This window comes from Falco naumanni, chromosome W, assembly GCF_017639655.2.
Source record: "Falco naumanni isolate bFalNau1 chromosome W, bFalNau1.pat, whole genome shotgun sequence".
NCBI lineage: Eukaryota > Metazoa > Chordata > Aves > Falconiformes > Falconidae > Falco > Falco naumanni.
The window spans coordinates 19,619,812-19,644,733 of NC_054079.1; the positions used below are offsets into that span (position 1 = coordinate 19,619,812).

Here is a 24,922-nt window from a genome sequence, read left to right on the forward strand (position 1 = left end):
TATTTAACCCACTGTTAACTCAGTGGCATCACAAACTTTTAAAATATTTTATTTATATACTGTCACTAATAATATATATACACGAACTGCAGAGGGCCAAAAACTTGAAGAAAAAAAATCAAATGTCACACAATGTTTCCATTATTACTTTTATACTTTTTTTTCCCCAAATAGCAAAGCTGAGCCACTGTTTTCACAGTTTTAGTTTGCCAAAACCACGTAACTCCATATATATCAAAGCAGCAGAAGAGCAAGCTTAACAGCAACTTTAATTTATGCATTTTCTTGTGGGAGGAAAAAAAGAGTATATATATAAAAAAAAGACCACCAATAATAGGTTCACTAAATTTATTTAGAAATCATAAAATATAACTAAAAAAAGAGCATTACATTCCGCACACTGCTCTCAAAGGATACCAGGGACATGGGGACAACCAGTCTTCTCCCCCCCTTAAACAAAAAAATAAAATAAAATTACAGCATACAGAAAAATCAGGGTGTTCACAACAGTTACAGAAAACCCATTACAATTTACTACCGATAATGAACAAAAATAAAATCCACTCTCTGCTGCCATTTCAAAATTTCTTTGTTAGTCTTGGGTGGCCTTTCCCTCCCCCAAATATTTGTAATGAACTAAAACATTATATCTGGTGATCAGCAGAACAGCAGATTACGCTACACCTCAAATGCAGAAACACCTATGAAGTAGAGGAATGTTGACTTTTTAATAAAGAGAAGCAGATATTAAAAAAAAAAAAAAAAAAAAAGGTGCAGGACTCCTTCAGTTCTTCACTAGTCTTAGAAAAACTTTCCAGAATACTGCTTCACACTATAAAAAAGAAAAAATAATCTTGCATTAGAATCCTTCAACATCTGCATACTGCTTCACACTATAAAAGAAAAAGAAAAAAGCATGTATTAGAATGATTGACCATACATCTTGCATCAATATTCACAATGGCATTCTTAAAGATTAAACTACAAATTTCCAATACATCTAAAAGCAAATAATTTTAAAAAATTAAGGGCTAATGATTATAGGCATATAATTATTTTAAGCACATTTAAACATTAGTAATCTAAAGCCAAACATTCAAGTTAAACAGTCACAAATGCTATGACAGCTGACATTAAAGCAAAACTAAGCAAACTAAGTCTGAAACTCAATATTTGGCAGAAGAGAAAGTAATGCCAGCAAGGTGTGAAATGCTGCATAACAGCACCAATTGATTTCAACTTGTCCTGTAGAGGCATGGTCTGTGCCATATGGTAGACTCTGATCTGTTGTCAGTTAAGTTATCTAAAAACAACAAAATCACTAGTCTTCCACACAGAACTAGACCAACATCCACTGAAATCTTCTATATTTTCTACAGGTTCTATGTACTTTATTACAAGTAGGTTTTTTTCAGCAATTTTCACCAGAGAAATGAGAGGACTGCTTGGTTAAGGTGTCTTCCATCAAGATTAGTTTTGAGGGAATCTTCATTTTAGAACAGAGAAGAGAATCAAGGCAGAACTACCACTGAAGAAGTTAGGTTCAATAGATACTTAAATCCTGTCTTCTAAAAACTATATTACAGAGAACAGGAGCTTTAGTATGTAGTAGTAGGAAAGCCAGTTTAAAATTGACAGTAAGGACAGCATTAAGCTTCAACTTGCCTGTTCTGCAGTAAATACTGAGCATTTTGTATCTGGTCCTGTGTTCCTGTAATAGTTATTATTCGATCTTCTGAGCCTTCTAGTGGTTCATCAATTTTGATTGAAGCTCCTGACTCATGACGTATTTGTTTGATTCTCTGGCCTCCCTTTCCAATAATAGAACCTGCCAACTAGGGGAGAAAATAAAGCATTTATTTCTTGATGTAGCTTTCTCCGCAAAAACACAGTACTGTTCAATTAGCTTCCATCAATTTAGTGGAAGCTTACTCTTTTACAGCCTCAAAACATCCTCTGTAATGTTTATTATATAAACACAAGTGGGATAACGTTGGAAGAACCAGATGCTTGGTTGTAAAAACAAATTGTGTAGACCATTTCTATTACTGAATATTAAAAAAAATAAAATAGTTCAGTGCATCTCTGAACTGAAGCCAAAACAAACATCCTTAAGAATAAACTTTCAGTGATTTTGAAACACTTGCTTTATATCAAAAATACTTGTCAAGCATCACAAATACTTTTGATTTACTGACAGTCTGAAAAAAGGCTATGACATTCTATTTATTTAAACACAAGTGGTAAGCAAGTCAACTTCACTTACATCTTTGGGAATCGTTACTTGTGTTGTGATGATGGGTCCACCAAGATCTCCGTATGAACCACGGCCCCCTGTGTAAGAATAGTCTGATTTAAACGTATGCATCAAGCCTCTTACTGACTAAATGAAGTGCATGTCAAAGTTCTCTATAAAAACTTACCATATCCAGAGCCACCCTCAAACTATAAGAAAAAGAGAAAGAAAATACTTAAATAGCAAATAGCCATGATTTATTAACATGTTTTCATCTCAAGTATTATACTGTTAACTTTGAGCCTATTTTATGCAAAAATCCTAACCCACAACCTAAATCTAAATGTCATTAAAGGCAAACTGGGTAAGAGGGCAGACCAGGAACAAAGGGAGGGGGAGGGGAATATCTTATGACAACCTCTTAGCTTACTCTATTAAAAACTCTAAGAATAAGTCATCAAGATCCAGCCATACCAGTTTACAAAGCAACCTTACGAATTCAACTGATAAACAGCTCTTAATGCTGGATCTACTCCTGATCCTTGGACTAAACTAACATTCAAAACAAAAGATCAGAGTTCAGCCTTATTACTACTACCTATACAGGTCAGGAGAAATTAAAGTCTCAGTTTGGGACAAGACATTTACCTGGTAACTGTCAACCCTCCTACACCATTCCATCTATATCTTGAGGAAAAACTAATTCAACTCATAACTTATAATTGGTCTCTTCATTCAGACTATGCTACAATACTTTGTATATTAGAAGGGACAGTCATGACATTAATTACTGCTGTTCTGCTAAAACTACCATATACCAAATCCAAATCACTGCAATGCAGCACTCCTGATTGCTTTTATTTTCAGGATTTGTAGACTGGTACTTGATATCAAGTGCTTAACTTGAATTAATGCCTTCTAAATACACAAACACCCATTTTAATATTTTCCTGTAGAAGCAGATAATAGACGTGCACACTTCTCTGGAATTCAACTTATATCACTGAAATACAGGAATTTGTATGAATTACTCTTTTGCAGAAGTTGTAATGCAACAATTTTTTCCAAAAACTATTTACCTGCTAGCCTTTTGGAGCCACATCCAAATGGAAGCTATTCAGAAAAAACTGTTCAGCTGATCATTTGTTTCTAAGCAACCTGTGTTGTGTAATCACATTGCTTAGCAATACAGACCATAATACAACATAACAGAGCTTGTAGTGGAGTGTAAAATACAAAAGAATGAAGGACACTGCTTAGAACTTAATTCAGAGGCTGATCAGGGCTGCATATTTCACACACAGACTCTTCCACCTATTTTTGCTGATATTTTGCACAGGGAAGGGAAACCCTTCTTTTGGGCTAACTTGTTTTAATGAACAATCCTTTTCTTGACCCTTTCTGCTGTTTCTCCTCCCCAGACTAGAAGACAACAAATGAATATGACAGCAGATGAGTAATTTTAACTGTTTATGTAAGCTAGGAACTAACGTTTAATATTTGGTAGCACTTTGCCGTCTTCTAGACAAGCATAAACACTTGCTGATACCCAACCTTCCTTCCTAAAACCCCTAAGAAATTTGATAAACACAAATCAAATTGAATACTTTCAAATTTATGGATAGGTAATGCATAATAGTTTATCCACAACTATAAGTAAAGAATTATTTTTAACATTCCTCATTTGAAACAGGAGAAAACACAACATGATAAAGTTAATGTAAAACATATTCCTAAATTGACACACCTACAGGGTGTTGAAAAGCAAGTTACAGTGAAAGTTACAACTTAGAACATTAAAATAGGGTACAAAAGAAGCAATACAACAGAAAAGCTGCTCTCTTGGCTGTGCTGCTGTATACTTCCATTGTGGAACATTAACTGCCTGTATAGAATTCACTGTTCAGGACAAACTGCCAATAACTTGAGTTAGGAGGACAGCTTTAGGGATTTTTAAATAGGTGCAAGCTGCCACTGACTACATTCAATCTCAAGAAATTCCAGTTATCCCTTAACCAATGCAAATGATTTTTCTCAAAAATCAACTATTACACCAGTCAAATAAAAGCATGAGCACACTCACCAACTCTGGTGGCTGCATGTCATCACAGGCATCCACATGACACTGCATCATCTTCCAGGCACAACATAATAGGAGGAAAAGAAGAAACAAATCCAAATTAAGTCCATGTCATGGAGGCTTATAGCAAACACAAACATTTTTCTGCACTACTACTACAAAGACTCAAAAAAGTACATGATATAGAACAGTTACAAGATCCACTCCCTTTTACTTTCACTGCAAGGGAACTGTAACTGGTCATACTTCTTTCTTGCTTGTTTCTATGGTGTAAACAGATTTTCCTATTACAAAGAGAATCAGACAGCTAAGAGGAGAGCAAAGCTTGAACAGTTTGTTTTGAACAACTTTGAGTACTAAAGCTGTACTATATACTAAAAGATGTTACTCTCAAATACAAAAACCTTCTATTTCTTTCATACATAGAAAAAACCCAGAAAAGGCATTTAATTAAACTAACTGTCATTGATCTATCTACATCAACAGCAGGTCAAGCAGTAAGAACATGACTTATCATATTTTATTAATGTATTTCCATATATCTCATATAGGCAATACCTAAACTAACAATCTACTACTGCCTAATTATATATATATAAAAAAAAAAGTGGTTTGATTTCCAAGTAATATATAGCATTTCTTTCCTTCAGATTTCTACAACAAACATTGGGGGAAAATATATCAAACAACAATTATAAAATTATAATTTGTAGAATCCACTTTAAATTACTATTAAGGCAAAGGCCTTTGCTGGGTTAAAACATACAACACAACACGAATAGCACATTAAAATATAAATGCTCATTTAAAAACAGTTCCTAAAACACCCAGTACAGGATAATTGAAGATACATAACAGAATTTTCTTCTCTACAGACTCATTTGTGCTAGCTACTACTAACCACCAATGGAAACAAAATCAAAACCAAATGAAGCACTGATTGGATAAGACAAAGAGCATCATATTAATAAGAATTTATTGACTTTTACACCTAATGAAAGAATATGCATGTAGTCCTAACTGATGGCAAATTCCTTATTGTAACTTTGCCTTATTTTTAAAGGGATTAGCCCAGAAGAGTGAAAGTTTGTTAATTTCTTTTAGTATTTATATAGATAAATGTCAAACATCTTTCCTTCAGTTTTTAACACGCTCCTTAATTTCAAATCTCTTATACTAAAGATATTAGAAGTACTTCTTGTTTATGTACCTTTATTCAAGTGCTTATACAGACATGTATACATATACACATATAAATAATGTTAAGAAATATCAAGTAGTAGGAATCATTTGAATGAGCAAAACCAGACCACAAAAAAAAAAAAAAAAAAAAAAAAAAAAAAAAAAAAAAAAAAAGAGGGGATTAAATGGCTTTATATACACTTCTCCACCTTATTTTTTCTCCTGGTATGTTTTTGTGCCTTTGTATATCTAAAGCACCCATGGGGATGAGGGTGTTAAAAAATAGTGTAAATGCGTTCATATTTACTCAGCTATCAGAATAGCCATTATAGTCCATAGGCATTTGATTTGGAGTAGTTACAGCCTAAAATATATAACTAATAAGTGAAACAATTCACGCATGCTTTTCAGTAAAATGCCTTAGAATAGGTATTTTATATATATATACACACACACATAAAAACAAATTTTAAAAAATTCCAAATTATTTTCCCCTCCCATCTTAGAATGCACAAGGCTGTCAGTATTGTCGCATCTCAGAAAATTCAAGTTTCACCATCCAGTCTTGGTTCACCATCTTATGAGTCTTGAACTACTGAATTTTTCTGCCTTTAGCAGAGGACTGGCAGCAAATGAGGATTTCTGTAGATTCAACATCTCCAAGATGATGGGGGTTTTGTTTGTTTATTTTTGGTAATTTTAAGTGCAAGTCTTTCATTTCAATATTTCTGCTAGGCTTCTGGTGCCCCAATTTTGACATCCTTGTAATATGTACTTCCAGTATGTATTACTGGAAGTTAATTGCCTCTTCCTCCCAGGAGGCAACGTGTAAATCTCATTTCATAGCTCCTATCCACTTCTTTCTCTTCCTTTTATTTTAAAGATTTTTTTTTTTAAAAAAATCTCATCTAACCTGTCATCTTCAGGAATATGCCAAACAGAACCAGAGGAGGAAAAAATATTGTTAACCAGAGTATTTACCTCCTAGATGCCTATGATTTCTCTTTCCAAGAAAGAGGATACAACAGTAAGCGACTACCAGGAAGTCACATTTCAGAGTACAACATGGAAGAGTATCTATTACCTTTTTTTAAACTTTCCCCACCCGTCAACATGGTTGAATGTACCTAATTTCATTTAAAAATCAACTTATTAGTGGCCCTAGCTCCAAAACATTTGGAATTACAGTAGATTTTTTTTCAGACATAGAAACCAGGATAAAGTCAAGAATTTATTTGAAAAAACAATCATCTGCCAGACCAACTAGAGCTCTTTATAGATATTCATGTTCTCTTAAATTCCGCTAACATCTGTCGGAAAACATTGTGCTGACATGGCTTCTTGATCTGAAAAGGCTCCCAATTCCTATTTCTGTCATCCAGATTAAAAAGAAAGTCTAAACGAAGATCCATGTAATAAAACCTGCAGGGATTGCATTCTACCAACTTTCTATTCCATTGTCGATGGCAGGTAGGGAAAACAACAAACCAAACAAGAAACCCTACAAACCAAAACCACACAGCAGATCACATCCCAAACACCCTTTACACCCCAAACAGTCATCTTCTTGAGGGGACCATTTTGTATAGCCAAAACATTTTGGTAATATCTAAGTTTATTAGAAGCACACATGCCCTACACTTAAATATGTATTTAAGAACAGTTTCCTCAGATATTCAGTGCTAACTGTATTTACTAAACAAAACAATACGAATTTTAACTCCTACCATTCCATCATAACGGTCTCCAGGTCTACCCCTTCGGTCATAAGACATAAGATCTCTAAAATGAGAAAAAACAGCAGCACATGACTCGTTATAAACTAGCTTATATATTCTAATTCAGGTTTTCATGATTTGTACACAACTATGAATTTCTAAATGCTTTAGCCAAGTTGTGAATGACAGAAAATAAAGTTACAGAACTACTGGCTATAGTCCTGATAGACTGGTACATTACAAAAAATAATCAAAAAGTATTTGAGTTTAAAATTCTCTGGTGCAATGTACGCTCACAGTCTTGCATAATCACTACCAACACAGAGTGTGAAACAAGTCCTGGAAACATGAGCACAATTCAGCAAATTTTACTCAAGTTGAGTTTTGTACAATGCATTTATGCAACAGCTTACCCGCCACGAGGAGGTGGTGGAGGAGGAAGAGGAAGATTACGAGCTCTGCTGCCACCTCTGCCACCACGACCTGGCGGAGGTGGTGGAGGTCCTCTGCGAGGGCTCATATCATCATAATCTCTTCTTGATGGAGGCATGGGTCGGCCACCACGACCAGGAGGCATTCGATCGAAGCCTCCTCTTCCACGCATTGGAAAGCCTACTGGACGACCCCTTCTATCATCAAACATCATTGTAAAGCCACCATAGTCATATGTTTCATCATAGAAATTGGGATCATAAGGCTGGGCCCGTCCTTTAATAGGAGACTAAGACACACACAAAAAAACACCACACACAGCCCCTGGGTTAGCACTGTTACAATTATTGTATTTCATTAAATTACTATAGTAAATGTATAAATATGAAATTATACATTCTGAATACGTTCTTGATTTCACGATGCTGATAAGAGAAGCAGGGGTGGTGATATGCTTCCTGATAACTATGATGGAGAAACTGCTTACTGATGGGTGCATGTACATTTAGCTCCCTTCCTCCCCAATTTAAAAAGTCATATTTTATTGATATGTAAAGCATGACTAACAGTTAATTGGTACCAAAAATGGCTTCCCTCTCCAATAAGATACACCCTTTCTAGGGTCTATAATTGTAGAAAACAGGAATAATTTCAAAGGGTGCTAACAGTCCAAGGCTTATTTTGTTACTGGATAAGAGGTACTGAATTCAAAATAGAAATGGAAGAATATAATTTTCTATCCAAATCACCCTGAATTTCATGAATACCAATGAAAGAATAATAAGTTTAAGACACATTACCTCAGAGATAAGATCCAAGATAATCTTGATACATTCCACAACTCTATCAGGTTTTCCACCGATAAGCACCACTCTATCAGTGGAATGAGGACAACACTCTTGGAAGAGCTTAATGGTGGTCTGAGTGTTCTGTTGAAGAGAAGAAAAAAATCCAAAAAATCTTCAAATACAAGTATTTTAAACAATTTTATAAATTTATTGGAAACAAAATGGGCAAGACACACACTAAAACATTTTTAAAGAAACAATCAAACCAGACCATTAAACTTCTAGTCATTTGAAGTGAATGCTGCTCTGAGTTCTTGCAACAATTTTCATCTTAGGATTAATATATTTTTAAGATCTGCATTGATTATCAGTTTGTATGAAATGCTAGTGAAGAGGAAAAAAGTTTGATTTTTAAAAAGCTTTCAATTATGGCTCATCTTCAGGGTAATTTAATAAAATATTAGCAAAAGGACCACATACCCATTATAAGCTTACAGGTTATATAAGCCTTCATATGTCATAAAGACATGCTTTGGATGTGTTGTCAGGATTATGTCTAGTCATCTTGCCTTCCTCAGTCCACACAAATAGTAGCTTAACATCTAAACTGACCTGAAATTGCCTTTTGACACAATGCCAATAAAGGATAGAAAACAACACTCTAGATTCATAGAGACCACTAGCTTTTTAGAACAAAACCTCATTCCTTCACAAAAGAAACAGTGGTCTCTAAGGAAGCAGAGCTTAAAGTAACAACAAAAAAAACCCCTTCCAACCCACCCAAAACAAAACACTCCAACCACCAACACACCCTCCCCCCAACAAAAAACAAAACCCACTCAAAACCAAACTACATTAAAAACCCACTCCATACTACATTTTTATAGCAATATTCAAACATCTATTAAATTATCATCATTAGAATTTATGGAGATGCATCCACACTAAACCATTTTCCATGTCCAGTACCAAGTCTATTCAGCAGTTCATTCCAGAAGGGAGTGATGAATGAAGTATCCTTTATTTATAAAGATTACTGCTGATATGCTTAAAAGCTTTATAAGAAGTCCTAGGCTCTATCACCAATAGGCACTTTATTTCTGACTTTTTGCAAGAAAGTTGTAATAAGTAACTCAGATTGATCTCAGAACACAGAAATCACGTATGAAATATGTTCTGCAGGAATTATTGCATAGATGATGCTTACACTCACTGTTTATGAGCAGAAACCCCTAATTTGTTTATAGAATAAAAGCAGAATCTGAAAAGAATAGGACACAGTACCTCTCTGAGTTCTTTGATTTTAGCACCCTTGACACCAATAATTCCTCCTGCTAGACTTTGGTGAATTAGAAGTCTTAATTCACAGTCAAAGTCGCTACCTTTGTAGTGTTGATACTGTAAGATGCATACAAGAAAAGAATAAAATATTAGTCAGGGGAAAACATAATTGAAAAAAAATCAAAATACTAATTTTGGTTTTTTGTTAAGGTTTTCCTCCAAACACCATGGTATGACTTAATTTGCTGCTGAACTATAATGCTGTATTTGCTACGATAGAATCACACCTATTTTGAGTACTTTGCCTCAATGTAAGGTGATGTCAAACTAATTTTCCTTATTTCTTTTATTATTATTGTATAAAATTTTAAGATATCAAACAGCACAACACACTTGCTTACAAAGCCAAGACAGGATGGAAATTACAATACAGCTACTTCAAATTGAGGACTAAACAAGTCAGGAGACAGTTGTTTTGAAGGGGAGGAGGCTGTTCCAAATATTAATTTTATAAATAGAGATTGTCTCTGTCCTCTACCAAAAAAAAAAAAGCAACCAACAACATGTAGTTTGAGAGCTATAGGTCCTCCTTTCAAAAAAGGCTGGGTTTTATTTTCTAATTTAACATATTAAATATAGCACAGAATCATCTAGAATTATCTCATTTTAAAATATAAATGTATAACTCTGAAGATGAAACAAATCTAAGAAACATACCTCTTCTAAAGTAGGGATAATCTTCTTCAAAATTTCTCCAATCGTCTCTGTATCTGCACTTATACTCAAGATGCTGTTAGAGGCCATAATGGTCAGAAAATATGGAGAAGGTGGAAAAGTAGAAGTTTAGTATTCATAATCATACACAAAATTCTAACAAGATTGACTACACAGAAGAACTTATAATTAATGTTCCCCATTTAAAGCAAACCTGTTCACTAGATTTACAATACATGCATCTTTGTTTATGCCCAATATATATGTATGATGAATTTAAGACTAGGTAGGTCTCGCAGAGAGAGCGAGAGCAAGCAAGAGCTTTTGGAAGGGCTCAGAGTAAGTGGGCAAGAAATCTATGCAGAACTGAAAATAGAAGTGAATATTCATGTTCCCCACCATCACTAATTTAGTATACCCTTGCCATTACATTGGTAAAACTGGCACACCTTCTTGTAGAAAAAGTGGGGATATGCAAGTGGTCAACATTATATCTGGAGTACGGTTGAGAGACCAGTTAGATTACTAATAGGCTCTGCAAAAAAGGAATATAAATACAAGGAAAAAAACCAAAACCAACCAAAGGAAACCAACCCTCAAAAGCCCCACAAACAAAAATGTAACACAAACAAAAAGTGAAGAAAAGTGGCCTAGAAGTAGTATTTAATCAGAAATAATTATAAAGAGACAATGTTGGGGGGAGCAAGGTGGGCCACAAAGACAGAGCAAGAAACTATTGAAGCAATTTGATTTATAATGCAGTGAATATGCAACACTTGAAACTGTGCTCTTTCCATTGAAATAAAATTAGTGGATTGTTTGGGTGGCCAACTCACGTAAAAGTTCAGTGACAAAAAAATTTAATGGGGAAAATAAGACAGAAAACTAAAAAAAAAAACCAAAAAACTAAAAAACCAAGCCACAATACATAGTCTATAAGGGGATACTATTTAATTATATAAAAGGCAGGTAATAAAATACATTTCTCTCTTTCTAGTCAGGCAGTGAGGCATAAACTGTTGGGACATACCGCTCGGGGCCACTGCTGTCTGGGACTGAAACACTTGCATTGTACTGCATTGGTCATTGGCGTTCGTGGATGTTGGCATTGGGCATGGGTATTCAATCAGTAGTTGTCAAGTATGGTACCCATTTGGCAAAGAGTACATTTTTGGGCATAGCCAACCAGGGTTTTCACATGGGCGTTCAGGGGTGGATGGGCCAACGTCATGGTGGGCAACGCAGGGGCAAGTCGATCCAGTACATGGGTAACGGAGATATATGGCCAAAAAAACAAGGAGAGGGAAAAGGGGGAAAAGCAGTGAATTTTAACACAAACTATACTCATTACTCTCAGTTAATGAAGCAAGCTTAAGTTGTTCTTAAAATTAACACAACAGTGGATTGCTACATTGACTGTGGGTTAACAGTATGGAACTTAATGAGTTACTTTATCTGACTAAACTACTTTTTACTTTTAACATAATCATGTTTCAGTAGCAGGCTGGCTCATGAACGTAGACACAAAAAAACCTGTTGAGATCCATATTACCGGAACCTTGGGCAAGTTGGGAAAGTTAGTATTCCAGATCAATTAAATTAAATGGACTTAGGTGATATATTTATTTACTTTAAACAAGCAAAACCACTAGCTGCCAAAGTTACCAAGTGTACCAAAGGTAACAAGTTCCCAACCATTTCAGCTTAATCCTCAATTCTAGTTGCTATAGTTTGTGAACTTAGATGGAACTGATTCTGTAATGATAGATTAGCAAATATCATGTTGAACAGTCTTGCTTGAAAAAATTGCTGAAATTGTAGCTGATGTTAAGTACAGAAGTGTAAACAAATGGAATTTAAGAAGCATTGCAAAGTTTTATAAATACATAATATTTACACTGAACATGTGTCTAATAACAAGAATCAACTATAAAATATGAATAGATAAATAAGTCACGACCATTTAAAAATGCTACCAATAGAATAAAAAGCTGCTTTACTGTTCTATAAATGTATTTAAATCTTGCAATCTTAACATGAATGTTTTTGTGCTTTATGTCCAAGCTGTTAAAGTAAGAACAGATGGACCATTATGGGTTTGGGGTTTTTTAAAAGTTAAAAAATTCCTCTATCACTGGGTTAAGCTAGCCACCTGCAATAGTTTTCAATAGTACTATAATTGATTCACATATCTGGGAAATGATACTTAAGGGTTTTAAGCTTTGCCAATATTTCTAATTGAAGATGTTAACTCATTTGAAGGAACCCTGTTTGAAAGCAAAGAGGCTTAATATAAACCTCTGCTCCCACATAACTTAAGCCTGAGTTTTAATTACAACACAAACTGAAAAACTAGTTATCTCCTCTAACAATCATTATAAATGGTTTATAATTAGCATTTAGATTTGAATTTCTCAGTTTCAAGAAATGTATGCAATCAAGTTTTCAATGTAGTGCTCTGAAAGAATTAGTGTCATATCAATTCAAATTCATATATACTCACATCTGTACGAAGCGCCTTAATATTTTTGCCACCTTTTCCAATCACTGCTCCAGCATTCTGGAAAATAGTTTTCAGAAGTTATGTTATGCTAATACAGCACAGACTACATTTTGAAATGAAGACTAAGAACAATGTATCTATCTCTGCATTACCTTGTGGGATGTATTTAGGGGTGGAGCGGGGCTTGTTTTGCTTTTGAAAGGGTCAAATCAAATAGAAACAAACTGACATAGTTTTATCATAGGGGAAAAGAAAAAGTCAAAACGGCTCTTAAACCCGAACTTTGGAAAGAAATAAAAATACTCAATATTATGTCAATTTTAAATTTAGGTTTCTAGGCAATTATTTCTATGTAAAACCATCTCATAGCTACAGTACGACTGAAAAAATACCTTATGGGATTCCATGCATGTTATGTAGGTCAAGGATTTTCCCAATTTGTTTACTTTATGTTTGCAAATTTCACTTTTGCACTCCAAATATTCGATAATTTCAAATACTACTTTGGTTTTAAATGTAACTCAACTGACCACTCAGGCAGGTACAGTCTGAAGAATGTAAAGCCAATATAAACAATCGCTAATCTCCAGTTGCTAAAATCAACAGGAATAAACTCAGATATTCAAGAGGGGCGATTGTAAAACTACATTTTTAACAGGCTATTTCAAGAACTACATGCAAAAGTATTGCTTTTATTATGCAATTTATACATGATGCTAACAGCACCACAAATATTTTGCAGCATTCCACATAACTTGACTATTAATCAGAATTGCCATGTAGAAATAAGGTAACATTTCCCTGTCCTGACACAAAAGACAGAGTTATTTCAGACTGTGCAAACATCTGTAATGACTGGAAACACTGAAGGAGATTCATAAATAGCAATTGTACTATGACAATTTATACTAGTTGACAAAGCAATTGCAATCCCTGAAACATTACTCCCATATTTCCTCCTGTTGATACATAGATTTAATAAATCTGGGAAAGTTACTAAAATCCTGAGGAAGTCCTCATCTTGCCTCTCTCATTTAATTTACAATCACAAGCTGATCATTCCCTAAACTGCTTGATTTTTAAAGACTAATACATAGTCATTCCCCTGGAAACAATTACATTCCATTCAAGCATGAGAAAAGCAATAGAAATTATAAGCCACTTTATTTTTTCAATGAGTACATTTTTTTAAATCAGAGAATTCCCATAGATCATTAAAGGCTCACATTTTAAAAAAATTGTTGAAGATAATACCATTGCAGCACACTTCTACTATCATTCACGTACTTACAAATATCCCTAATAAGTTATTTTATTTTAAATAAAGCACACTTTTTTTTTCTAAACATACACTGTCACCACTGGCTTAAGCAATGGTATAAGGAGTAACATAGCGATACTAAAGAAGTATACTTTGCTTTGAAGCAAGATGCGTAATTCAACCATCTCATCTGTATTCCGAGATCTTTTGAAGGCCTGTTCTTCTTCCATATCTTCTGCAGGACGTTTACCTGTAGACAGGTCCATAGGGGGCAAAACACAAACATATATTTAACTTTCTAAGTCACGAAAAAATTGCATACCAAGCTTATGCATTGTATTCCTAATGAAGCATTCCCTCCTATTAGCCCAAAGCTAACTTCTGACATCTACCCTGAGTATCTATAGCACAGAAACAGATTTCTACTTCATCAGCCTACATATCAATTAATTATTGAAGAGTCACATTCCAAATCTATGAACTACAGCTGAAATGAGAATTCTGCAAACTTAACGCTGGTGGAACAATAATAAAGTAGTATTTCAAATAGTTTTGAAAAACTGGCATGAACCAACTAAATGCTAATGTCCTAACACTTCTTCGCTAATTATGTCCAAAAAGTTTTTTGCTTAGCTAATATTTCGAGATATTTCATGTATATATAAGCACACGTTCCTTCAAACTAACATCTACAATAAATAAAATACAGTAATAGATATGTCTGACAGTATTTTTACATGATCACATTGTCCAGACAAGTACTGAGTATTTACCTAAGGATTTGAAAATATTTGATAGCTATAACTTTTAGTTACTTATGCCATGTCTAAAATACTCCCAAAGCAAAATTACGTATTCATGATACGAAAACCACATAAAGTCATACAGAACACTTAAAAATTAAAAGATTAAATGCAAAAAATACTACCAATACAAGCATTTGACACAGTTAAAGTATTCCAAAATGGTTAGAAACACTGAGACTTAAAAAGGTTCTTTCCCCCCACAATAAAATAAAATAGCCCTTTAAAAAATTTACCATTTGTCTCTGTGTTGGTAAAGGTCTCCTCCTGTTGTTCAGTCTCCATTATCTTTTGTTCTTAGGTGTGCAGATAAAACCTGTTGCAGAATAAAAAACCACTAGTACATCTATTTTGTAAGGGGGGGGGGGGGAAGAAAACTGTATATCATACTAAAGGGAAAACCAAAAACATATACGTGCTTTTAGAGCTAACCGGTTTTATATACACTTGCAGAGCAACACTCAAGTGTTCTGGGCAGGATCAAAACCCAACAGCCCACTGCTTCAGAAGCCTATGAAAACAGCATAGATCAGGCTCTGTTCACTTACAGGTTTGATTCTCCCAGCAACTAAATCAGGGGTTTGACCCGAGTTTTTGCTGCAAAACTTTTCTTTACAAATGAGAAAACATAACATAAGCCAAACACATCACTAAGAGGAGAAACAATCAAGTCTGTAAGCTTACAAATAATTACAGTCTGAATGATTCTGGACTTGCTCGGTATTCAAGCATTTGCTAGTTTTAAGCAATCGCATTTACTGATAATGATTTTCAGATATTTAAAGCGAACAATTATCTGGTTCCTATTTTTAGCATGTTATATAGTACACATTGTATTTCCTTTTTAAGAGACACTATGTAACATTCTGCTTATTGTTTAGTTCTAAACAACTTCGACTAAAAAGGTATTATAATCACCAGCATTAATTTTATAAGCTGGTGATTATCAACTTACTAGCAGGCATTCTATCATGCTTTCAATTCAATATAATGGATGAACAAAAGAAATTACACACAAGCCACACAAAAAAAATACCATGCTAATTATGTATAACCTCTACATACATGCACAAAGAATCTCAAAAGCAGCTGAACTTTTCTGACTTTGTGAAACAGGTACCTCCTCCAAGATCTATTTTTGTTAAGTCCACGTGAGACTACTTCTAAAATGCATTAGAAATCCAGGCAGAACATTTTTGCACCTTTTTATCTTAAAAATTAATCTGTGCAGAAAACAGCCAAAGAATGCCTTAGATTTTATTGCTCAACTTCCATAGTCTGAACAAACGGTTGACACTCATGTATCCACAAATAAAAAGTGAGGTACGTTTAACTTTTTAAAACATCCTTTCAATTATCTATTAATTTGTAATAGTTACCCTGCTTATGCAGGCTAACAACAAGCACCACCAGTAAGCATGCACTCTTTTACAGCCACTGCCAAGACCGACTTCTCAGCACATGATAGCATTTCCAGGCCCCTAACTGGACCCAATGGAAAAGGGCTGCTTAAATAGCCAAGTTTAAACAGACGTTACCAGAGCGCGCGCGGGGGGGGGGGGAAGGAAGGTGAATTTCATCAGGTTCAAATGGCTAACCCTATCAGACCCCTTTTCTATTCTATTGCAGATCCTATTCTATTTATGACCCTCACAGAAATTTTAGAGCTGCGGAGGGGAGGGGGGCGAAATTTAATATAGTGTTCAGGAGAAGATGCTCTCAATTAGCTACTATGCTCTGTTGTGTAAATCGAACTTGCGGGATTGAGTAATGCAACGTTTTTAAAAACATCAAAAGGATAAAGCGGCCACGGACATGAGTAGAGGGCTAGGAGATGCCAGCATGTATCTATCCCGCTCCCTCCGGGACTTACGACCGTTCCCGCCCGCACACCTTCCCTTCCACAGCCCACGCGCAAGCCGCACCACGGTATGCTCGGGCTGAGCAGACTTTATCCTTCGCACGGCATCCACAGCCAGCCCACCCGCCGCCGCAGAGTTCTCGGAAGTCCAGCTCACTCATTGGGCCCGGGGGGGGTGGGGGTGGGTGGGAAGGAGAACAGGACATTACAAAACCCCCACAGCCCGATACCCACCTTCGCGGTGGCGGGGACCATCAGAAATGGCGGCCGCTTTAATGGCGCCTACCCACTGCTAGGCGGAACCAGGAGCCGAAAAACCACCACCACGCGGTCACAAGATTTCCCCCGCTCTGCCTAGGGAGACACAAAGGAGGCCCTCACCCGAGTTCAAGCGGGGCCGACAGAGAGCAACGGCCCCGCCACGAAAATTCCGCCATCGCCGCGATCGCCCCTAAAAGCAGGCCCTGCTGCAGAGCGCTCCCCAATCGGTTTGGCACGGTCGCTTCCGCACAGGCCGCAGCCAAGAGAGCCCTCCCTCCTCCTCTCCGCCCGCCATAATTCCTAAAACCTCGCCCCATGCACAGTTAACCAGGATAGGCGCAGGAAGGCGGCGACGACTGCTCCCCCGGCCTTGGTGCGCATCCGCTACTGCAGCCGTGCTCCAACACATCGCCACTCCGGGAGCCGCACCGATTGGGCCACCGTGCCCGCGCTAAGGTCGCCGAAGCACGATGGCTGCCGGCAGAAACACAATCACCCTTTTCACCCTTCCCTCAGAACAGATGGGGCCCCTTGGGCCCGGCAGGTTGCGCTAAGCCGCCCCACATTAGCTAAGGAGTCACTCCCAGTCTTCTCCTACTCCACGCAGCAGTCCCTAGACCTACCCAATTCCGCCGCTCCGCCAGCAGAGAAGAGCGCTGTCTTTGCGGGAGCCCATGAAAATCCTGGGGCCTGGCAGCGACTCAGAACTTCTACGTTATCGTGTTACACAGCAGCGTCGAGAGGGGCGCGATCAACAGCTCCACTCCCCCCCCCCCCGCACACTGCACGCGCAACACCCCCTCCTCACCTTCATCAGCTACGCGCGCGAGGCGTGCTTACCTGCGCCCACCTCGTACGATAAAGGTGAGCAGCTCTCACCACCAACACCACCAGGTGACTAGCCCAGCCGCCTCGCCTCCGCCTTCCCCCCGGAAGGATCCACTGCCCGTCAGAACAGGAATGGCCTCTAATTCGCCCCGCCCTCCGTGTGGACCACGGCGAAACAGGCCTGGGTGCCACGAGGAGAGGAGCGCGATCTACCCTGCACCGTTGTTGTGTACCTAGATTGTTTTACCTGACTAACAGAAGCCACAAGAGGAGCGGCAACAACAGCAGAGACGATGGAAAGCGGTAAAGGAAAGCGAGACCAACTTCAGTTGTTTTTTGTTGTATTTTTTTTTTAGGAAAAAATGGCGTCTGCGAAAACTCCGCCTTGTGCTTGTCCCCTAGCACCGGAGGGGGCGGGGCAGCTTAAAGGCTCACGTGGCTCCACGCTTCCTATTGGCTGTTGGGTTGCGCGGGGTTTTGGGGGTCTGAGAGCAGATGTGTTCTCTTTTTTTCTTCCCTACCCTCAACTCATGTTATGGGAGTTGGGTTGTCCTGCTGGTTTTGCCCCCTTATTCGGCACCGCCCCTGCCCCGGATAAGTGTGGGGTGGCTTGACTGAGGGTAGGGTGTGGGGGAAAGGGCTCTGGTTATAGTTGGTTTGAGGAGTGTGTGTCCTGTCCCTGATGTGACTCAGTGGTGGGGTGAGGCATCTCATCTCAGTGTTCATCGCTGTCTACTGCCGCTCGTCGGTGCCTGTAGGAATGCAGGGCGGCAGCTGGCCTCGCTGCCTCTGGAGCTCTTGGGACAGGGTTACAGCACCAAGCAGGTGACAGGTTGCCTAAGGTCTGCACGGCCCATATGAGAAACTTCTAGAAAATGGCGTGACGTGCTGGTCCTTAACTTTACAAGAGGCCCATGGGATTAGACCCGCTGATGAGTAAACAAATGGATTATGTCCCTTAATTAACTGTACAGTTTCTTCTAAGTGGTGGAGTTTTGGGGAAGAACTTTAAGACAGGGTATTTTTTTCTTAGTTGCAGGTTATAATGTCAGAAGACAAAGCCTTGAGTTTCTTGGCTATTCTTACAGTAATTTTCTTCGGTGTAATTCTGTAGGGAGGTTGAGCTCCTTGGTCATCCCCCTTAAGGGGATAAACAGATTCCAAATGCAGTTATGGAACTTCCAAAACTAACAAGAAGGTAAAGCTAATTAACTACTGATGTTCTTGAGACAACGATCACCAAAACTTAGTACTATTGTAGCCAAACCCTGGACTGGATCTCTAGATAACATTGATATTTCACGCTAGCCTTCTGTTAATTCCAAAGCTTTCATTCTGTTAAAGTGTAAAAATTGCCCCTGTAGTACAAATACTTACAGATCCCAACTTGTTTATATTGTAAATGGGGCTTCTAGCCTGTTTTCTTAACAGTGCTAATAAAATGGGACAATAACTTCTTAAGTCAATTTTTAAAGTAGGCTGGGTGTGAACAGCAGCAATAATAAGAATAAAACAAACAAAACAGTTGGAGGAGAACCTTTCTTCTTCTAGTTACTATATTTCCATCCACAGCAGAAGGATTTCAGGTGTATACTTACTATTAAATCAACAGGAAAAGATGAAGCTACCAAGAAGGGTTGCTTGTAGAAGTCTCTGTTCTTTCCTGTAGGCTGTTTATGCTGGTTGAAGCTTACTTTGTTTAATTACTGGAACTGCATGTTTTTTAGCATCAGTGGAAGTGGGTTTAATTGTTATTGCGTCTACATTGTCACGCTTAGAATAGCTGAACTTTGAATTGAGAGCAAACTTCTATACAATGCAAGTGAGAGAAGTCATAACTTTACCTATTGTCAGAAGAATAAAAACATCTTTCTGGATTTTGCTCTAGAGAATTCACTTTTTTCTTTTAACTTAAAAGAAATTGTCTGCATTTAACATTGCAACAAGAGTAGAAACTTAGCTTTGTTTATTTCTGTGTGCAACCTTTGCTTTTCTTTATTAAACTGCATTTATCTCAACCCACAAGATTTTTGTCTTATTTTCTCCCCCTGCCCAGCAGAGGAAAGGGAGTGATAGAGTGGCTTGATGGGCACCTGGCTGCTAGCCAAGGTCATCCCACCACAGAGGCTGTTGGAAACTGCATGATTTAGAACTGTAACAAAAAAAGCTTTGGTCTGGTGAGAAGTTTGATTTCCTTAGACTTGCTTCCATTTGACTGGACAGCCAACAAGGTTCAATATTCTTCAGGTATTAGCTATAGAATAGGATATTTCAGTTGGAAGGGGCCTACACTGATCATCTAGTCCAACTGCCTGACCACTTCAGGGCTGACCAAAAGTTAAAGCATGTTATTAAGGGCATTGCCCTAATGCCCACTGACAGGCATGGGGCATTGATCACCTCTCTAGGAAGCCTGTTCCAGTGTTTGACTACTCTCTCTGCAAAGAAGTGTTTCCTAATGTCAAGTCTGAATGCCCCCTGACACAGCTTTGAACCATTCCCATGCATCCTGTCACTAGTATACTAGTGATGTCTAGCTATGCATTCAATCGCCATTATCTTATTGTTGTCAACATGAAATGATTCTCTTCTTCTAGTGAAGTTAGGTTAGTCATGTATCTGTAACTTTGTATTAATGACTGTCCCCTTGAAGGAGAACTAAAAGCCTGATAAGGAGAACAACCTAACCCAGGAAGTGCCAGCAGCCAGTTAATTGCAACAAAGACAAGTCAACAGAATGAGGTTGTAACTAGGGGAAATGTAAAGGCGGCAGGGGGAGATCGCAACCACCAACTCAATTCATGACTAAAAGACTCACACCCTCACCTCCCTCGGACATGTGTAGTAAATTAAAAATACACTGTAACTTTAAATCGAAGTGAGAGATATATAGACTAACAGAAAACTACCGTGCATAACAAATTACCAATAGTATCTTTTAGGTAGAGTTTGGAAAATACATATGTATAAGTAGACTGCATAAATATTATTCTTGTTATTCTGAGGTTTGGGCTTGCTTTGTAGAATACCACCTAGCCCCCAGCTTTGTACTGTAGTAAAGAAATCTGTAGTAAAGAAATACCTCGACTCTGTGTGTTGATTAGCTCTTGCACACTGGGTGAACAATTCCATGTTTTGGACGACATTTTGGCAACCCAGGTGGGACTGCCTTAAGGCCTTGCCCACATCGTCTCGTGGTTCCTGACAGTGGAGGATTGGATAGGGCTTCGGTGCCCACTGACTTTGGTTCCCCTCTGGCATCGGGACAAGAGTGACTCAAAGGTGCAATGCCAGACAGAGGTATTTCTGGGAAAAGGGGAGAGCTTGGGATTTTCAAGTCAAGGGACCACCTCACCCTGTAAGGACGAATTCTGAGTGAAATTAATTAGTGGCCAGTAGGATCAAAAAGGTTAAAACTCCTATTAGGAGTTGCCTGAGGGGGGTGTCGACTGACCGGGGGGGGGGGGGGGGCACGGATGAGTTAATCTCCACATAAGTCACACAATAACACTTGGCAGGAGGTCTTAATTGACCAATGGGGTCGGAGTGGTGTGCAGTTGTAGATTATTAAAGGTCTAGACCGATAGCATATGGTAATTGGATAATATCATTTGGTGAACATGAAAACAGGAAAATGGGTGCAGCATCCTCTACTGCAGGGGTCCTCAAACTTTTTAAACAGGGGGCCGGCATGTGGATGAAGTGGCAGGAGGTCATCTGCGGCTGCTTGGTTTCCCCCCCCAACCCCCAGCGTGGGGGTTCTGTAAATACCGGGGGCTGGATTGAGGACCCTGGGGGGCCATATCCGGCCCACGGGCCATAGTTTGAGGACCCCTGCTCTACTGCAACATCTCTTTGCACTCCCCTGGGCTCTATTTTGAAAAAGTGGAAAAAAATTGTGGGGGATCCTTTGACTAAAGAGAAAATGAAAAAATATTGTAATCGGTGGTGGCCACAATATTTTTTGGATGATGGAGAAAAGTGGCCTGAGGGGGGTTCTTTAAAATATAATACCATATTACAATTCATGCTTTTCTGTAAGTGGGAAGGAAAATGGATCTTTACAATTTAATTCAGTGGGATGAAGTGCTATATATTGATGCCTTTATGACTTTGCATAGAGAACCATATATGTTTTTACCAACCATCACAAACTTTTTACAAATAAACTTTTCACACAATTCGGACAACTTGTCCCTGAACTCATACTCATATTCTTTCTTCACTTTTATCTTGGGCTTTTCATCTTCTGCAGGTTGATCACCTTTCTTCTTATCTGCTTTCTTAGCATCTGGGATTTTGATTTCTTCAGAGGGGGGTTGTGATGAAATTATAGTGCCTTGTCCTTTCACCTCTTGGATCATACTGGACAGTAACCTGAGTGAGCTTTCAACAGCAGCAGATCTATAATACAGCACTAAGACATCATTCTGTGTCCTGAAAAACTTCTTAACATCCTTGTGGTTGCCCATTTCTTCTTCAACTGGAGACACCTTCAACAAGCACATAAACATTGGCAAGAATGCCACCAGGCTGAGCAGCAGCAGCAACGGCAGGAGCCGCTCGTGGCACTTTGCTGCTCCCATGCCTTCCCCCGGTACAGCCATCACTGCTGTCTAGCCGGACCCGCTCTGGATCTGCCGCCGCTGTGGGCTGCTGACTTGTCTGGCCGTGTACTTCTTTGCTATTGCCTGTTACCCTCAGTCTCTTAATTCCATGGCAGTCAGGCTTCCTTCTCTTTGATCCCAACGGCTCACCTTTACCGGTGTCTGATCCAGATCCCCAGGCTCTTCCCGAATGCTAATTAGCCCAGCTTCATTCCACTACACGGGGCCCAGAACTGCAAACAATACTCAAGGTAAGCCCACAACAATGCTAAATACAAAGGGATAATCACCTCACTTGACAAGCTGGTTACACTGTGTTTGATGCATCCCAGAATGTGGTTTGCCCTCTTGGCTTCCAGGGCACACTGCTGACTCCTATTGAGCCTGCTGTCAACCAGCACCCCCAGATCCCTTTCTGCAGGGCTGATCTCCAGGCATCTCTCTCCCAATCTATACCTGTGTCCAATGTTACTCCATCCCAGGTGCAGAATCCGGGATTTGTTCTCGTTAAGTTTCATGCCATTGATGATTGCCCAATGCTCCAATGTATCTAGATGCCTCTGCAAGGCCTCTGGCCTTCAAGAGAGACACGAGCACGTCCCAGTTTAGTTCCAGCAAACTTGCTAATGGTGCATTCAACTCCTGCATCCAAATCATTGATAAAAATATTGAACAGAACTGGCCCTCAAATTGAGCCCTGAGGAACACCGCTGATGACTGGTCACCAGCCAGATGTAGCCCCATTCACTACACTCTTTGAACCCTGCCATTCAGACAGTTCTTCACGAAGTGTAGTGTGGACCTCCTCATGCCATAGTTGTACAGCTTGTCCAATAGGATGTTGTGAGGGACAGAATCAAAAGCCTTCCTAAAATCCATCATTAAGTATGTCCAGTGGTTTCCCTTCATCTACTAGGTGGGTGACCATTTTGTGGAAGGATATCCAATTAGTTAAACAGGACTTTCCCTTTATATTTTCTCTTTATTTATACCTCTCTCTATGGAGGACAGGAGAGGTGCCTGAGGACTAGAGGAAAACCAGTGTCATTCCAGTCTTCAAAAAGGGCATGGAGGAGGACCCAGGAAACTACAGGCTGGTCAGCCTCACCTCCATCCCTGGAAAGGTGATGGAACAGCTCATCCTGGAGGTCATCTAGAAGCATGTGGAGGAAAAGAAGGTCATCAGCAATGGTCATCATGGATTCACCAAGGGGAAGTCATGCCTGACCAACCTGATAGCCTTCTCTGATGGAATGACTGGCTGGGTAGACGAGGGGAGAGCAGTGGATGTTGTCTACCTTGACCTCAGCAAGGCTTTTGACACTGCCTCCCATAACATCCTCATACATAAACTCAGGAAGTGCGGACTAGATGAGTGGACAGTGAGGTGGACTGAGAACTGGCTGAATGGCAGAGCTCAGAGGGTTGTGATCAGCAGCGCAGAGCCTAGCTGGAGGCCTGTGGCTAGTGGTGTTCCCCAGGGGTCAGTACTGGGTCTAGTCCTGCTCAACTTATTCATCAGTGACCTGGATGAAGGGACAGAGTGTACCCTCAGCAAGTTTGCTGATGATACAGAACTGGGCGGAGTGGCTGATTCACTGGAAGGCTGTGCTGCCATTCAGCCAGACCTGGACAGGCTAGAGAGCTGGGCAGAGAGGAACCTAATGAAGTTCAACAGAGGCAAGTGTAAGGTCCTGCACCTAGGGAAGAACAGCCCCACACACCAGTACAGGCTGGGGGTTGACCTGCTGGAAGGCAGCTCTGTGGAGAAGGACCTGGGAATGCTGGTGGACAGCAAGTTGCCCAGGAGCCAGCAGTGTGCCCTTGTGGCCAAGAAGGCCAATGGGATCCTGGGGTGTATTAGGAGGAGCGTGGCCAGCAGGTCAAGGGAGGTGATCCTCCACCTCTGCTCTGCCCTGGTGAGGCCGCACCTGCAGTGCTGTGTCCAGTGCTGGGTTCCCCAGTTCGAGAGACAGGAAACTCCTGGAGAGGGTCCAGCAGAGGGCTACAAAGATGATTAGGGGACTGGAGCATCTCCCTTATGAGGAAAGCCTGAGGGAGCTGGGCCTGTTTAGCCTGGAGAAGAGAAGACTGAGAGGGGATCTTATCAATGTTTACAAATATCCTGAGGGTGAGTGTCAAGAGGTTGGGGCCAGGCTCTTTTCAGTAGTGCCCAGCGACAGGACAAGGGGCAACAGGCACAAACTGAAACACAAGAAGTTCCTTCTGAATATGAGGAAGTAGTTCTTTACTGTGAGGGTGACAGAGCCCTGAAACACGCTGCCCATAGAGGTTGCGGAGTCTCCTTTTCTGGAGACATTCAAAACCTGCCTGGACGCAGCTCTGTGCAACCTGCTCTAGGTGAAC

General features: G+C 39.3%; 1 protein-coding gene across 15 annotated transcripts; it reads right to left on the reverse strand.

Moving 5' to 3' along the window:
• Positions 1–334: 334 nt before the first annotated feature.
• LOC121080573 (heterogeneous nuclear ribonucleoprotein K) lies at positions 335–18,358 on the reverse strand. Of its 15 annotated transcripts, none has more exons than XM_040578679.1 (16): positions 18,196–18,358; positions 17,094–17,213; positions 15,235–15,314; positions 14,348–14,457; positions 12,935–12,991; positions 11,462–11,505; positions 10,435–10,507; positions 9,721–9,834; positions 8,449–8,577; positions 7,630–7,937; positions 7,226–7,280; positions 4,320–4,370; positions 2,424–2,445; positions 2,267–2,349; positions 1,666–1,835; positions 335–893 (listed from the first exon to the last, which is right to left on the reverse strand). In XM_040578679.1, exons 3-16 carry the CDS (start codon positions 15,281–15,283, stop codon positions 860–862), a joined length of 1,299 nt encoding a protein of 432 aa, XP_040434613.1. In that variant the 5' UTR covers positions 15,284–15,314; positions 17,094–17,213; positions 18,196–18,358; the 3' UTR covers positions 335–859. The 15 variants fall into 15 exon arrangements, with proteins under 15 accessions (XP_040434613.1, XP_040434625.1, XP_040434619.1 ...); XM_040578691.1 differs by lacking the exon at positions 18,196–18,358 and adding an exon at positions 17,961–18,174 and having other exon boundaries at positions 335–832; positions 14,348–14,445; XM_040578685.1 differs by lacking the exon at positions 18,196–18,358 and adding an exon at positions 17,961–18,174 and having other exon boundaries at positions 335–832.
• Positions 18,359–24,922: the final 6,564 nt, after the last annotated feature.